Source organism: Salarias fasciatus, chromosome 11 (assembly GCF_902148845.1).
Source record: "Salarias fasciatus chromosome 11, fSalaFa1.1, whole genome shotgun sequence".
NCBI classification, from domain to species: domain Eukaryota; kingdom Metazoa; phylum Chordata; class Actinopteri; order Blenniiformes; family Blenniidae; genus Salarias; species Salarias fasciatus.
This window is the reverse complement of record NC_043755.1, coordinates 34,677,726-34,693,408: the sequence shown is the minus strand read 5'-3', so window position 1 is coordinate 34,693,408 and position 15,683 is coordinate 34,677,726. Positions and strand designations below refer to the sequence as shown.

At 58.9% G+C, this 15,683-nt stretch overlaps 1 protein-coding gene across 5 annotated transcripts in view; it reads left to right on the top strand.

Annotated features, from left to right (window-relative positions):
* LOC115397342 (BCL2 associated athanogene 6) overlaps window positions 1-15,683 on the top strand; it is a 37,251-nt gene that overhangs the window by 11,669 nt on the left and 9,899 nt on the right. Inside the window, exons 12-27 of one of the 5 annotated variants that reach the window (XR_003932461.1) lie at window positions 2,345-2,585; window positions 2,698-2,748; window positions 2,847-3,181; window positions 3,282-3,354; window positions 4,674-5,029; window positions 5,100-5,400; window positions 5,583-5,752; window positions 5,860-5,913; window positions 6,163-6,271; window positions 6,992-7,116; window positions 7,193-7,327; window positions 7,719-7,781; window positions 7,852-8,031; window positions 8,931-9,038; window positions 9,117-9,263; window positions 14,347-14,513. Coding sequence is in view for 4 of the 5 variants with exons in the window: in XM_030103589.1 (XP_029959449.1) it covers window positions 2,345-2,585; window positions 2,698-2,748; window positions 2,847-3,181; window positions 3,282-3,354; window positions 4,674-5,029; window positions 5,100-5,400; window positions 5,583-5,752; window positions 5,860-5,913; window positions 6,163-6,271; window positions 6,992-7,116; window positions 7,193-7,327; window positions 7,719-7,781; window positions 7,852-8,031; window positions 8,931-9,038; window positions 9,117-9,263; window positions 14,347-14,442 (2,544 nt within the window). In the remaining variant the exon portion in view is untranslated. Of the gene's footprint in view, window positions 1-2,344; window positions 2,586-2,697; window positions 2,749-2,846; window positions 3,182-3,281; window positions 3,355-4,673; window positions 5,030-5,099; window positions 5,401-5,582; window positions 5,753-5,859; window positions 5,914-6,162; window positions 6,272-6,991; window positions 7,117-7,192; window positions 7,328-7,718; window positions 7,782-7,851; window positions 8,032-8,930; window positions 9,039-9,116; window positions 9,264-14,346; window positions 14,805-15,683 lie in introns of those variants that run through there. The other 4 variants (XM_030103590.1, XM_030103592.1, XM_030103591.1 and 1 more) reach the window with 4 other exon arrangements.

Below are 15,683 nucleotides of genomic sequence, written 5' to 3'. Positions count from 1 at the left end.
TCACAGGAAAAGACGTTTTTGCGTGTGGAGAAGCTAGAGCTAAAGAGCTAAAGCTAGCTAGCGTATTTGTTTTGAAGCCCTGATTGGTTGAAGTAGCTGCCAGTCAAAGTCCACAGGGGGAGAGGCGGGATTTCAGTGAAACAGAGCGTTTTCTCTTCCGGGTTTCAGAATTAGCCCCAGAAAATCTTTTATTTCACACAAAATGACTTTTCCTTAGCGCCAAAAATAAACTGTTACCATGTTAGAGCCAATAATGGGGTTTGGACGAGCTGAAAAAGCAGGATACAGGTCCTTTAAGAAACATACATAAAACAAGACAAAAAACATTTGATTTTACCATAAATAAGAAACGTATTATGTTTTCAAATTCAAGACATTCAGTGTTGAAATACAGAAAAATAATTTCTTTAGCTCACATGAACTTCAAACGTACAATGCATATTTAAACATAACCGAGTTGCATCTGACTGTAGAGCTGCTGTAACAACCTGGTGGCAGAGTCAGAGCTCTGCAGTGCAAACAAATGAAAACAATCATTTTCAGATGGAAAACAATCATATTCCTAACTGAACAGCCGACTTGCAGCGTCCTCCCCTGAAATAATTCTAACAAAGTAGGGCTGGGCGGTACGCCAAAAAAGTGATCACAATTTTTTTTTTTTCAAATCATTCAATCTCGATTATAATCACGATATGTTATATTGTTTTTAAACCAGTGTTGAAGCATCTGCACTGAAAACTAGAACTATAGAATAGTTTAACATTTTATGAACAAACCAAGCAAATAGCAATGCAAATTAAATAACATAAACATAGAAAAATAGAAGAACAATCTCACTGAACAGTGCAGTAAATGGAAAAAAAAATCTTGCGATGCAGCATTTTTTCAGTAAAAGAGAAGAACTGAATGATCGTTAGTTAAAGTGCGACAGTTTCCAGCCCTGAGGATTTGAGGCTATGAAAGATTAAAAAACTAAAGAAACGGCCTGGAGATAATGAAGGTGCTTCAGAATGGAAACATTATTTTCAAGTTATGATGCTAAATATGCTGCTGCCATCATTAATGCTTGCATCAAATGTACAACATTTAAATAATCTAGATTAGACAGATTAGACTTAAAATGTAACGGCACAAAACTACATTAATATAAAAAAAATAGACAAAATTAATCGTTTTCCTCCTCTCAGAATGTTGCTCGTACGGTGCAGTGGCCTGAAAAGACGACGCTGGCTGCGTTTACATGCAGTCAATATTCGTGTTAAGATAAATATTCTGGTTTCTGAAACATAATAACCCCAGGAGATCCTCATCCAGGCCACGGCCACAGACGACGCCATGACTGCATTTGCACTTCATGCCACTAGGGGTGCTGTTTGCATGTTCAACCTTATTTTACACAGACACCACAGAAGAAGCAGGGCGCTGCAGGCTCTCTGCATGTTGTTAGAAGAAGAGTGTTCACGGCAAGACGTGGCGACATGTTCAATGATGCAGTGCAGCGTTTTTTCAGAAAAGAGAGGAACTGAACCATCGTTAGTTGAACTGTATCACAAGTAGTTCCTGGACTCAAAAGACCAGATTCCTTGCGGCTCGGTGAGCTAGCAGCGGTGAGCTAGCAGCGGTGAGCTAGCAGCGGTGCGGTGGAGCAGCCTGTCCTGTCAGCAGCAGCCTCATCTTCAGAGCATAACGCCGAGGCATGGCTGACTTCCTCTGCTTCGCTGCCCTCGGCTCCACTCAGCTCATCTCTGTTTACTTCTCAGACAGCTGACAGGCGGAGGTTGAGCTGGAATAAGTGGACTGTGATTGGCTGCGTCACGCACATTTCTGCCATGTCTGATCGAGTAAATGTGCTCACAGCTGATCACCGTGATCGACTGGAAATTAATCGCGATCAACAATCACGATCATATAATCGCCCAGGCCTATAACAAAGTGCTTTAACAAAAAACAAGCAGTGCAAAAATGTAAACTCGCTAGCTCAGACCTGAAATGCCCGTCCACTTCAGTATAAGGAATGAGGCTGAAGAACAAAACCATTTCAATTAAACACTTGAAAAAAAAAAAAAAGTGTTTGCGCACTATGGATGTCACCGCACGCCCAGTTACTGCGTCACCTTATCGGCCGTGAATATCGGCAGAAATGTTCGTATCTGCAGATCCGGATAAACGTGTTTTTACGCTTTTATCAGCAGATATCGTGCATCCCTACTTTTCACTCTCACTCCACTCTCTCACTCTCTTCACTCTTTCCTCACTGTCTCACTTTCTCCTCTCTCGCTCTCCTCTTTCCACTGTCACTCTGCCTCACTCTGCCTCACTCTGTCTCACTCTCGTCTCTCCTCAGATGAACCTGGGCGCCACAGTGACTGTTGCCGCCAACAGCGCTGAGGGACAGGCCCCGCCCCCCCAGCCGGCCGGCCAGTCAGAGCAGGCAGGTCAGGGACAGACCTCCCCCCCACAGACTACCCCGTCCAGTCAGCAGGCCGGCCCGGCCCCGGCCCCGGCCCCGGGCCAGGCCGGGCCCCGGGTCATCAGGATCAGCCACCAGGCCGTCCCGGTGGTCATGATGCAGATGAACACGGACGGTGTGTGGCCCCGCCCCCCGCGGCCCCCGGCGGTCCGACTGCTCCGCCCCCCCGCGGCCCCGGCCCCCGGCGCTGGCGGAGCCCCTCACGGTTCTTGTGGTTGTTGTTGCAGGTGCGGGTTCGAGTCCTGCGGCGGCCGGGCAGCAGGCGGCCGGACAGCCGGGTGAGCGGCGGGAGGGGAGCGGGCTATTGGTCGATTTTGGTTTGGGGGCGGGGTTTATCCAGACCTGATTGAGAGCGGGGGTGTGTCGCCCCCTGCAGGCGCCCTCCCCCCGGACTTCATGAGGAACCTGATGCAGCAGATCAGCCAGTACGCCGCCGCCGTGGCGACCAGCGCCGCCTCGGCCGCCGCCACGGGCCCCGCCCCCCCGCCGGGCTCCGGCTCCACCGCCAACTCCTCCGCCACCACCACGGGCCCCAACACGCCCACCACCACCCCCACCGCGCCGCCGCCGCCCCCGGCCGGCCCCCAGCCCCAGGCCCGCCTGCTGTTCACCCGGCCCCCCTTCGCCCCCGGCATGGCCCCGCCCCCCTTCGGCTCCCGGACCGCCGCCTTCAACGTGAGGGCTGCCGTGCCGGGCCAGCCGCCGGGCCAGGTGAGCCCAGCCTCCCCCCGACCCGGTTCTGTCCATGTCCCCCCCTGACCCGGTTCTGTCCATGTCCCCCCCTGACCCAGTTCTGTCCATGTCCCCCCAGGCCTTCAGCCCGGCGGCCCTGAACCAGATGATCAGTGGACTGGTGGGACAGCTGCTGCTGCCGGGACAGACGGGTGGGTGTGGTTCTGGTTCGTCCTGGGGGGGGGGGTGTGGTTCTGGTTCGTCCTGGGGGGGGGGGTTCTGGTTCGTCCTGGGGGGGTGGGTGGTTCTGGCTCGTCCTGGGGGGGGTGTGGTTCTGGTTCGTCCTGGGGGGGGGGGGTGTGGTTCTGGTTCGTCCTGGGGGGGGGGGGTGTGGTTCTGGTTCGTCCTGTGGGGGGGGTGGTTCTGGTTCGTCCTGGGGTGGGTGTGGTTCTGGTTCGTCCTGGGGGGGGTGTGGTTCTGGTTCGTCCTGGGGGGGGGGGTGGTTCTGGTTCGTCCTGGGGGGTGGGTGTGGTTCTGGTTCGTCCTGGGGGGTGTGGTTCTGGTTCGTCCTGGGGGGGGGTGGTTCTGGTTCGTCATGGGGGGGTGGTTCTGGTTCGTCCTGGGGGGGGGGGTGGTTCTGGCTCGTCCTGGGGGGGGGTGTGGTTCTGGTTCGTCCTGGGGGGGTGTGGTTCTGGTTCGTCCTGGGGGGGGGGGTGGTTCTGGCTCGTCCTGGGGGGGGGGTGTGGTTCTGGTTCGTCCTGGGGGGGGGGGGTGGTTCTGGTTCGTCCTGGGGTGGGGGGTGGTTCTGGTTCTTCCTGGGGGGGGGTGGTTCTGGCTCGTCCTGGGGGTGGGTGTGGTTCTGGCTCGTCCTGGGGGTGGGTGTGGTTCTGGTTCGTCCTGGGGGGGGGGGTGGTTCTGGTTCGTCCTGGGGGTGGGTGTGGTTCTGGCTCGTCCTGGGGGTGGGTGTGGTTCTGGTTTGTCCTGGGGGGGGGGGTGGTTCTGGTTTGTCCTGGGGGGGGGGGGTGGTTCTGGTTCGTCCTGGGGGTGGGTGTGGTTCTGGTTCGTCCTGGGGGGGGGGGGTGGTTCTGGTTCGTCCTGGGGGGGGGGGTGGTTCTGGCTCCGCTGGGTATCATTAGACAGTACTTTCTGGATCCCTCAGGTACGGTACCGGGTCCTGAACGGTACTGTTTTCGGTTCCTGCCTTCACGGCCACAGACGCCGCCGTGACTGCATTTACACTTCCCGCCACTCGGGGAGCTGTTTGCATGTTCAGCCTTATTTGACACAGACACCGCAGAGGAAGCCGGCTGCCTGCTGTTAGAGCGAGCGGGGAGTCGTGGTCACATGTTCGATGGACGCAGCGTTTTCCAGTAGAAGAACTGAACCGTCGTTTCCACATGTTGATCGCCGCGCCGCCGCTTTAAGAACCGACTCTGGTCCCCGTCCGCACGGCTCCGGTTCCACTCAGGTACCGTTAAACGGTCCCCAGCCCGGGTCCTGACCAGGCCTGTCTCTGTTCTCCGTCCTCCAGCCGGTCCCTCAGCCACGTCTTCGTCCTCCTCGTCTTCGTCCTCCAGCTCCACCTTCTCCTCTTCGTCCTCGTCCTCGTCTTCGTCCTCGTCGTCCTTCTCCTTCTCGTCCTCGGGTCCCACGCCCCCCCCTCCCCCCCCTGCTGCCGGCTCCACCCCTCCCCCCCAGAACCAGAGCGAGTCCGGCGAGCCGGGACTGCAGAGCCAGGACCTGGGTCCGGACCTGGGCCAGCTGCTGGGCTCCCTGCTGGGCATGGCGGGCGGGGGGGGCCCGGGGCCCGGGGGGGCCCCCTCCATCACCGTCACCACGTCGGGGGTCCCGGCCTTCATCCAGGGGGTCAACGACTTCATGCAGCAGGTCAGACCGAGCGTCCTCCGGGACCGGGACCCGGACCGGGACCCGCTGACCCGCCTCCCTCTGTCTCCAGGCCCAGCCCGTCTTCTCCCCGCCCCCGCCCCCCTTTGGCTCCGCCCCCGCCGCCGGGCCGGGGCCCGCCCCCCCCGCGGACGCCCCGGTCGCGGCCCCGGCCGAGGCCCTGAACCCGGAGCTGTTCACCGGGATCGTGACCGGGGTCCTGAGCACCATGATGGGGTCTCTGGGCCAGAACCAGAACGACTCGGAGAGCATCGCCCAGTTCATGCAGCGGCTGTCCCAGACCACCAACATCTTCATCAGCCCCGAGGACCCCACAGGTCAGTCTGGACCCGGACCGGACCCGGGCCCCACAGGTCAGTCTAGAACTTGGTCTCCATGTTGGTCTACAGCTCAGACCCCTTCAGGTGACTCTGCAGACCAGACCAGAGTGTGTCCAAGTCTTCTGCTGTCCTGCAGGGTTCTCCCTGACCCCGGTCCCCCCCTGACCCGGTCTGTCCCCTGACCCCGGCCCCCCTGACCCGGCGTGTCCCTGCAGGGTTCTTCGGGGAGCTGCTGGTCCTGCTGGTCCAGACCTTCACCATGCCGGACCTGGTCCTGCTGCTGCACGGCCAGCCTCAGCCGCTCAGCCGGCTGCAGCCGCAGCTCACCGCCTTCTTCAGGACCAGCTACCTGAACGGCGCCGAGCCCAGCCGCCACAACATCGCCGTCAGTACCCGCCCCGCCGGGCCCCGCCCCCCGCCGGGCCCCGCCCCCCGCCGGGCCCCGCCCCCCGCCGAGGCCCCGCCCCCTGACGGTGTGTTTCCCTCCTGCAGGCTGCAGCCGACCGCCTGGTGGACGAACTGGAGGACTACATCACCGACAGCTTCGTGAGTCCAGCACCCCCACCCTCCACAGGGACCCCCTCAGGGACCAGGGTCCACCTCAGGGACTTTGGGTCCTGTTTGATGTGGACCAGAGTCTGGACGGATCAGCTGATCTCACTTTCAGATCAGCTGCAGGTTTCTGTCCGAGCGGAGGACACTGAGGACTCGTGGTCGGCAGATGCTGGTCTCTGGTGATCTGCAGTGGTCTCTGGTGGTCTCTGCCAGTCTCTCATGAATCCTTGTGTCCCCCAGAGAGAGTCCTCGGTGTCGGTGCTGGATGGTGTGGACATCACCCAGACCAACATGTCCTTCTTCAGACAGCAGCTCACACACATCGCCACCCACATCCTGACCTGCACCGGTCAGTCCTCCGCCTGTCCTCCGCCTGTCCTCCGCCTGTCCTCCGCCTGTCCTCCGCCTGTCCTCCGTCTGTCCTCCGCCTGTCCTCCGTCTGTCCTCCGTCTGTCCTCCGCCTGTCCTCCGCCTGTCCTCCGCCTGTCCTCTGCCTGTCCTCCCATCTGTCCTCCCTCCATCCTTCGTCTCTCCTCCCGTCTGTCCTCCCGTCTGTCCTCCGTCTGTCCTCCGCCTGTCCTCCCGTCTGTCCTCCGCCTGTCCTCCCGTCTGTCCTCCCGCCTGTCCTCCGCCTGTCCTCCCGCCTGTCCTCCGCCTGTCCTCCCGCCTGTCCTCCCGCCTGTCCTCCGTCTGTCCTCCGCCTGTCCTCCGTCTGTCCTCCGTCTGTCCTCCGCCTGTCCTCCGCCTGTCCTCCGCCTGTCCTCCGTCTGTCCTCCCGCCTGTCCTCCGTCTGTCCTCCGTCTGTCCTCCGCCTGTCCTCCGCCTGTCCTCCGCCTGTCCTCCGCCTGTCCTCCCGTCTGTCCTCCCGCCTGTCCTCCGCCTGTCCTCCCGCCTGTCCTCCGCCTGTCCTCCCGCCTGTCCTCCCGCCTGTCCTCCGTCTGTCCTCCGCCTGTCCTCCCGCCTGTCCTCCCGCCTGTCCTCCGTCTGTCTGTCCTTCTGTGTGTCTATACCAGAGGTCAGGCCCCGGGCGAGAGGTCAGAGGTCACGCCGGCTGTGTGTGTCCCTGCAGACGAGGCGTTCGGGCCGCAGCTGCTCCAGATGTGTAACCAGGCGCTGTTCCAGTGTCTGGCCCTGAACCTGTTCTGCCTGCGGGGGGACCGCCGGGCGCTGACCGCCCTCATCAACCACCGGCTGGTTCGCTCCCTCCCTCCTCTGTAACGGCGCCCCGCTGTGCGGCGTCTCGCCTGACCGCCTGTCGTCATGGTTACAGCGCCGCATGTCCAGCGACATCAGCCCCAGCCTGGTCAACTGGATGACCAGCATGATGACCATGAGGCTGCAGGTCATCCTGGAGCACATCCCCGTGTCGCAGGACCAGATCCAGCACTACGTGGTCCCCACCCGGGTAAGCCCCGCCCGCCGGTAAGTCCCGCCCACAGAGCCCCTCCTCTGCTCTCCTGTGGAATACGAACTGCTGGTTGTCGAAGCCCCGCCCCCCCCCTGCCGTGGAACCGTGAGTCATGTGATCTGCAGGAGCAGAGCTCCGCCTCCTTCTCCACCCTGGAGGTCGATGAGCCGATCGGCAGGTGGAGCTGCTGGAGCTCCTCCTCCTCCTGGGTGGAGTTCCTCTACAGCTGAACAGACGGGCTCCGCCTTCCCATTTCACACAGCTTGTTAGACTCCGCCCACTCCCCCTCCACCCTCTCCCCTGACTCCACACACACACACACACACACCCCGGGGTTCTGCAGGTGGAGCGTCTGAAATGTCTCTTGAATAATGGATGTTGTTTCCAGACGGAGCCTCCGGCCGGCGCCGGCGCCGCCACCCGAGAGCCGGAGCTGGAGCCGAGTGCGACGGTACGAGTCCCCGAGTCACCTGAGGCGCCGCCGCCCCTCCGCCCCTCACCGGCTGTTTTTTCCTCCTCAGATCGGGGACACGCTCTCGCCGGCCGCCGCCACCACCGCGGAGGAGGCCATGTCGGCGTCACCCGACACCCGGCCGTCGCCCCGGGAGACCAGGACGCTGCCCGGAGACCCGGGAGCGGCGGGCGGAGCGGCGGAGGGAGGGAGCGAGGAGGCGGAGGCCTGGACGGCGGCTGTTCCTCCTGTAAGAATCACGCAACGCACACCCAGCAGTCACTGCGCATTGCCATGGCAACGGCCATCGATCTCAGAACCGTTCAGTGGAAACGGGAAACTTCTCGATGCGTTTTCATTTGAAGCATCGTGGAAATGGGAGTGTGGGGCGGTTTCCGTGGAAACGGGAGTGTGGGGCGGTTTCCGTGGAAACGGTTGTGTGGGGCGGTTTCCGTGGAAACTGGAGTCTGGGGGGGGGGGTTCCGTGGAAACGGGAGTGTGGGGCGGTTTCCGTGGAAACGGGAGTGTGGGGCGGTTTCCGTGGAAACGGGAGTGTGGGGCGGTTTCCGTGGAAACGGGAGTGTGGGGCGGTTTCCGTGGAAACTGGAGTGTGGGGCGGTTTCCGTGGAAACGGGAGTCTGGAGGGGTTTCCGTGGAAACGGGAGTCTGGGGGGGGGGGGTTCCGTGGAAACGGGAGTGTGGGGGGGGTTCCGTGGAAACGGGAGTGTGGGGGGGGGGGGTTCCGTGGAAACGGGAGTCTGCGGTTTTCCTGGACCCAGAATTTTCCAGGAAATGTAGGTGAACGTCGTATTAAAGCTCAGCTCATCGAGGTTCTGACCCGAAGCCACAGAACTGAAGGACCCGTCGAGCCTCGATGTACATCGGTGCAGGGGTCTCGGTGTGAGGCTCCACAGCGCCCCCTGGCAGGGCCGCTCAGGATAACGCTTCGGCGTGATGCTCGGCATTGAAACTGCTTTGGTTTATTTTGATTTTAACATTTTTTAAGTACTTGAAGAGAAACAGTTACAAGTTTTTCCTTCAATGAGACTTTCAGAAAAAACGATCTGACGTGTGTGTGTGTGTGTGTGTGTGTGTGTGTGTGTGTGTGTGTGTGTGTGTGTGTGTGGTGTGTGTGTGTGTGTGTCTCAGGAGTGGGTTCCCATCATCCGCTGTGACATCATGACTCAGAGGAAGATGAAGTCTCAGCCTCCGCTGTCAGACGCCTACCTGCACGGCATGCCGGCCAAACGCCGGAAGGTGAGGCCCCGCCCCCTTCTTTACACACCTGAGGAGGAGCATCCCTGCTGACCTGTGTGTGTGTGTGTGTGTGTCCAGACGGGGCAGGCCGGCGGCAGCCTGGTCTCTCTCTCAGACGCCGTGACTCAGGCAGCTCGATCAGCTGGAGTCCGACCGATCACCTCAGCGGAGAGTCTGCAGGAGGAGCTGGAGACGGCCGAGCTCCGGGAGGCGTACTCCCAGCAGGTAGTGCGAACCCCCGCTCTAATCCCAGCTCCAACCCCCGCTCTAATCCCAGCTCCAACCCCCGCTCTAATCCCAGCTCCAACCCCCACTCTAATCCCAGCTCCAACCCCCGCTCTAATCCCAGCTCTACCCCAGTGCTGATCCCAGCTCTAATCCCAGCTCTAATCCCAGCTCTAACCCCAGCTCTAATCCCCGCTCTAACCCCCGCTCTAACCCCCGCTCTAACCCCCGCTCTAATCCCAGCTCTAACCCCAGCTCTAACCCCCGCTCTAACCCCCGCTCTAACCCCCGCTCTAATCCCAGCTCTAACCCCCCGCTCTAATCCAAGCTCCAACCCCCGCTCTAATCCCCGCTCTAATCCCCGCTCTAATCCCCGCTCTAACCCCCGCTCTAACCCCCGCTCTAACCCCCGCTCTAACCCCCGCTCCAACCCCCGCTCTATCCCAGCTCTAACCCCAGCTCTAATCCAAGCTCCAACCCCTGCTCTAATCCCCGCTCTAACCCCCGCTCTAATCCCAGCTCTAACCCCCGCTCTAACCCCCGCTCTAATCCCAGCTCTAACCCCCGCTCTAACCCCCGCTCTAACCCCCGCTCTAATCCCAGCTCTAATCCCAGCTCTAACCCCAGCTCTAATCCCAGCTCTAACCCCCGCTCTAATCCCAGCTCCAACCCCCGCTCTAACCCCCGCTCTAACCCCAGCTCTAACCCCAGCTCTAATCCCAGCTCCAACCCCCGCTCTAATCCCAACTCTAACCCCAGCTCTAATCCCAGCTTCAACACCCGCTCCAACCCCCGCTCTAACCCCAGCTCCAACCCCCGCTCTAATCCAAGCTCCAACCCCTGCTCTAATCCCAGCTCTAACCCCAGCTCTAATCCCAGCTCCAACCCCCGCTCTAATCCCCGCTCTGACCCCAGCTCTAATCCCAGCTCCAACCCCTGCTCTAATCCCAGCTCTAATCCCAGCTCCAACCCCAGCTCTAATCCCAGCTCTAACCCCAGCTCTAATCCCAGCTCCAACCCCCGCTCTAACCCCAGCTCCAACCCCCGCTCTAATCCAAGCTCCAACCCCTGCTCTAATCCCTGCTCTAATCCCCGCTCTAACCCCCGCTCTAACCCCCGCTCTAATCCCAGCTCTAACCCCAGCTCTAATCCCAGCTCTAACCCCCGCTCTAATCCCAGCTCTAATCCCCGCTCTAACCCCCGCTCTGATCCCAGCTCTAACCCCCGCTCTAACCCCCACTCTAACCCCCGCTCTAATCCCAGCTCTAATCCCAGCTCTAACCCCCGCTCTAACCCCCGCTCTAACCCCCGCTCTAACCCCAGCTCTAATCCCCGCTCTAACCCCCGCTCTAATCCCCGCTCTAATCCCCGCTCTAACCCCCGCTCTAATCCCAGCTCTAACCCCCGCTCTAATCCCAGCTCCAACCCCCGCTCTAACCCCCGCTCTAACCCCCGCTCTAACCCCAGCTCTAATCCCAGCTCCAACCCCTGCTCTAATCCCAGCTCTAATCCCAGCTCCAACCCCTGCTCTAATCCCAGCTCTAATCCCAGCTCTAACCCCAGCTCTAATCCCCGCTCTAACCCCCGCTCTAACCCCCGCTCTAACCCCCGCTCTAATCCCAGCTCTAACCCCAGCTCTAACCCCCGCTCTAACCCCCGCTCTAACCCCCGCTCTAATCCCAGCTCTAACCCCCGCTCTAATCCAAGCTCCAACCCCCGCTCTAATCCCCGCTCTAATCCCCGCTCTAATCCCCGCTCTAACCCCCGCTCTAACCCCCGCTCTAACCCCCGCTCCAACCCCCGCTCTATCCCAGCTCTAACCCCAGCTCTAATCCCAGCTCCAACCCCTGCTCTAATCCCCGCTCTAACCCCCGCTCTAATCCCAGCTCTAACCCCCGCTCTAACCCCCGCTCTAATCCCAGCTCTAACCCCCGCTCTAACCCCCGCTCTAACCCCCGCTCTAATCCCAGCTCTAATCCCAGCTCTAACCCCAGCTCTAATCCCAGCTCTAACCCCCGCTCTAATCCCAGCTCCAACCCCCGCTCTAACCCCCGCTCTAACCCCAGCTCTAACCCCAGCTCTAATCCCAGCTCCAACCCCCGCTCTAATCCCAACTCTAACCCCAGCTCTAATCCCAGCTTCAACACCCGCTCCAACCCCCGCTCTAACCCCAGCTCCAACCCCGCTCTAATCCAAGCTCCAACCCCTGCTCTAATCCCAGCTCTAACCCCAGCTCTAATCCCAGCTCCAACCCCCGCTCTAATCCCCGCTCTGACCCCAGCTCTAATCCCAGCTCCAACCCCTGCTCTAATCCCAGCTCTAATCCCAGCTCCAACCCCAGCTCTAATCCCAGCTCTAACCCCAGCTCTAATCCCAGCTCCAACCCCCGCTCTAACCCCAGCTCTAATCCCAGCTCCAACCCCCGCTCTAATCCAAGCTCCAACCCCTGCTCTAATCCCTGCTCTAATCCCCGCTCTAACCCCCGCTCTAACCCCCGCTCTAATCCCAGCTCTAACCCCAGCTCTAATCCCAGCTCTAACCCCCGCTCTAATCCCAGCTCTAATCCCCGCTCTAACCCCCGCTCTGATCCCAGCTCTAACCCCCGCTCTAACCCCCACTCTAACCCCCGCTCTAATCCCAGCTCTAATCCCAGCTCTAACCCCCGCTCTAACCCCCGCTCTAACCCCCGCTCTAACCCCAGCTCTAATCCCCGCTCTAACCCCAGCTCTAATCCCAGCTCTAACCCCCGCTCTAACTCCCAGCTCTAATCCCAGCTCTAACCCCCGCTCTAATCCCAGCTCCGACCCCTGCTCTAACCCCTGCTCTAACCCCCGCTCTAACCCCAGCTCTAATCCCAGCTCCAACCCCCGCTCTAATCCCAGCTCTAACCCCAGCTCTAATCCCCGCTCTAACCCCCGCTCTAATCCCCGCTCTAATCCCCGCTCTAACCCCCGCTCTAATCCCAGCTCTAACCCCCGCTCTAACCCCAGCTCTAATCCCAGCTCCAACCCCTGCTCTAATCCCAGCTCTAATCCCAGCTCCAACCCCTGCTCTAATCCCAGCTCTAATCCCAGCTCTAATCCCAGCTCCAACCCCCGCTCTAACCCCAGCTCTAATCCCAGCTCTAATCCCAGCTCTAACCCCCGCTCTAACCCCCGCTCTAACCCCCGCTCTAACCCCCGCTCTAACCCCCGCTCTAACCCCCGCTCTAATCCCAGCTCTAACCCCCGCTCTAACTCCCAGCTCTAATCCCAGCTCTAACCCCCGCTCTAATCCCAGCTCTAACCCCTGCTCTAACCCCTGCTCTAACCCCCGCTCTAACCCCAGCTCTAATCCCAGCTCCAACCCCCGCTCTAATCCCAGCTCTAACCCCAGCTCTAACCCCGCTCTAACCCCCGCTCTAACCCCGCTCTAATCCCCGCTCTAATCCCCGCTCTAACCCCCGCTCTAATCCCAGCTCTAACCCCCGCTCTAATCCCAGCTCCAACCCCCGCTCTAACCCCCGCTCTAACCCCCGCTCTAACCCCAGCTCTAATCCCAGCTCCAACCCCTGCTCTAATCCCAGCTCTAATCCCAGCTCCAACCCCTGCTCTAATCCCAGCTCTAATCCCAGCTCCAACCCCTGCTCTAATCCCAGCTCTAATCCCAGCTCTAATCCCAGCTCCAACCCCCGCTCTAACCCCAGCTCTAATCCCAGCTCTAATCCCAGCTGTAACCCCGCTCTAACCCCCGCTCTAACCCCCGCTCTAACCCCCGCTCTAATCCCAGCTCTAATCCCCGCTCTAACCCCAGCTCTAATCCCAGCTCTAACCCCGCTCTAACTCCCAGCTCTAATCCCAGCTCTAACCCCCGCTCTAATCCCAGCTCTAACCCCAGCTCTAATCCCAGCTCCAACCCCCGCTCTAATCCCAGCTCTAACCCCAGCTCTAATCCCCGCTCTAACCCCCGCTCTAACCCCCGCTCTAATCCCCGCTCTAATCCCCGCTCTAACCCCCGCTCTAATCCCAGCTCTAATCCCAGCTCCAACCCCCGCTCTAATCCCAGCTCTAACCCCCGCTCTAATCCCAGCTCCGACCCCTGCTCTAACCCCTGCTCTAACCCCCGCTCTAACCCCAGCTCTAATCCCAGCTCCAACCCCCGCTCTAATCCCAGCTCTAACCCCAGCTCTAATCCCCGCTCTAACCCCCGCTCTAACCCCCGCTCTAATCCCCGCTCTAATCCCCGCTCTAACCCCCGCTCTAATCCCAGCTCTAACCCCCGCTCTAATCACAGCTCCAACCCCCGCTCTAACCCCCGCTCTAACCCCCGCTCTAACCCCAGCTCTAATCCCAGCTCCAACCCCTGCTCTAATCCCAGCTCTAATCCCAGCTCCAACCCCTGCTCTAATCCCAGCTCTAATCCCAGCTCTAATCCCAGCTCCAACCCCCGCTCTAATCCAAGCTCCAACCCCACCTCTAATCCAAGCTCTAATCCCCGCTCTAACCCCCGCTCTAATCCCCGCTCTAACCCCCGCTCTAATCCCAGCTCTAATCCCCGCTCTAACCCCCGCTCTAATCCCAGCTCTACCCCAGCGCTAATCCCAGCGCTAATCCCAGCTCTAACCCCCGCTCTAACCCCCGCTCTAACCCCAGCTCTAACTCCAGCTCTAACCCCAGCTCTAATCCCAGCTCTACCCCAGCGCTAATCCCAGCTCTAACCCCCGCTCTAACTCCCGCTCTAACCCCAGGCTCTAATCCCAGCTCTATCCCAGCTTTAACCCCAGCGCTAATCCCAGCTCTAACCGCAGCTCTAACCCCCGCTCTAACCCCCGCTCTAATCCCATCTTTAATCCCAGCTCTAATCCCAGTTTTAATCCCAGCTCTACCCCAGCGCTAATCCCAGCTCTAATCCCAGGTCTAATCCCAGCTCTACCCAAGCGCTGATCCCAGCTCTGATCCCAGTTTTAATCCCAGCTTTGATCCCAGCAGTAGATCAGGAGATCTCTTGATCCAGTGATCCAGTCGTGATTCAGATCAGCTGGAAGTGACTGAAAGTCTGGATTCCCGCCTTCTCTCATGTTAACGTCTCCTCTCTCGCCCCCCAGGTGAAAAGCGACATAAAGAAGCGGGTCAGAGAGGATCCAGATTTCAGCTCTCAGCTGTTCCCAAACTCTCACAGAGCCTTTTCCTCCGACTCCTAATGAGAACCAGGGTTCTCCACCTGGCCTCCGTCACCCCCCCCTCCGTCAGCCCCCTCCGTCACCCCCCCTCCGTCAGCCCCCTCCGTCACCCCCCCCCCCCCCCCCCCCCCCCCCCCCCCCGTCACCCCCCTTCCGTGCCCCCCCCCCCATCCAGTTTGTTTTATCATCCGCCTCGCTCCGTCAGGCTCCGTCATGATTTTAGCTTTTATTCTGAGTGAAGTTTTGATTTGTTCTCCTGAATTCAGTCTGGATGTTTGTTTTTTCTCTGTTTCCATGGAAACTGAATCTGTTACCGTGGGAACGTGATGCTGTTGGTTCATGAATGTTCAGCTTAATAAAACCTTGATCTCACTTTAAACTCCGCCTTCCTCCTCTGGAGTCTCTCTCTCTCTCTCTCTCTCTCTCACACACACACACACACACACACATACACACACACACACACACACGTGTATTTATATCCTCGTGGGGACCTTCCATTGACTCCCATTCATGTCTAGCCCCTAACCCTGACCCTTACCCTAACCCTAACCCACACCACAACAAAGCCTAACCCTAAAGAAATGTTTCTGCACTTTTACTTTTCTCAGTAACAACAACATGGTCAAGAAAACACTGTTTCTCCTACTTAGGACCGGAAAAAGGTCCCCACAAGGCACGTCGTTCCACGTTTTGCTATCCTTGTGGGGACATTTGGCCCCGACAAGGATAGAAATACAAGAACACACACACACACACACACACACACACACACACACACACACACACACACACACACACACACACACACACACACACACACACACACACACACACACACACACACACACACACACACACACACACACACACACACACACACACACACACACACACACACTCGACTCCCCTCGCCCAGCTGGTTCCACCTGCTCCTTGTTAACTTCCTGCTTCAGATCCGGCAAAGGGAAAACGAGGAAAACTTTATTTTTGTGTGTGTGTGTGTGTGTGTGCCTTGCCACTTTTTTCAATCAATCAATCGGTCTGACTGTTTGTGCCCTTATCACTTTTTACAAGTCAAAATGTGGAATTTTTTTGTTTTTTGTTTTTTCTCCAAAAACGGTCTTACTATGGCCTTACCGCTTTTTTAAAGTAAGAATTCAGATGTTTTTTTTTTTTACCATTAAATGGTCTTACTATATCGCTTACCACTTTTTAAAGACAAAATTATGAATTTTTTTCACCACTGAATTGTCTAACCA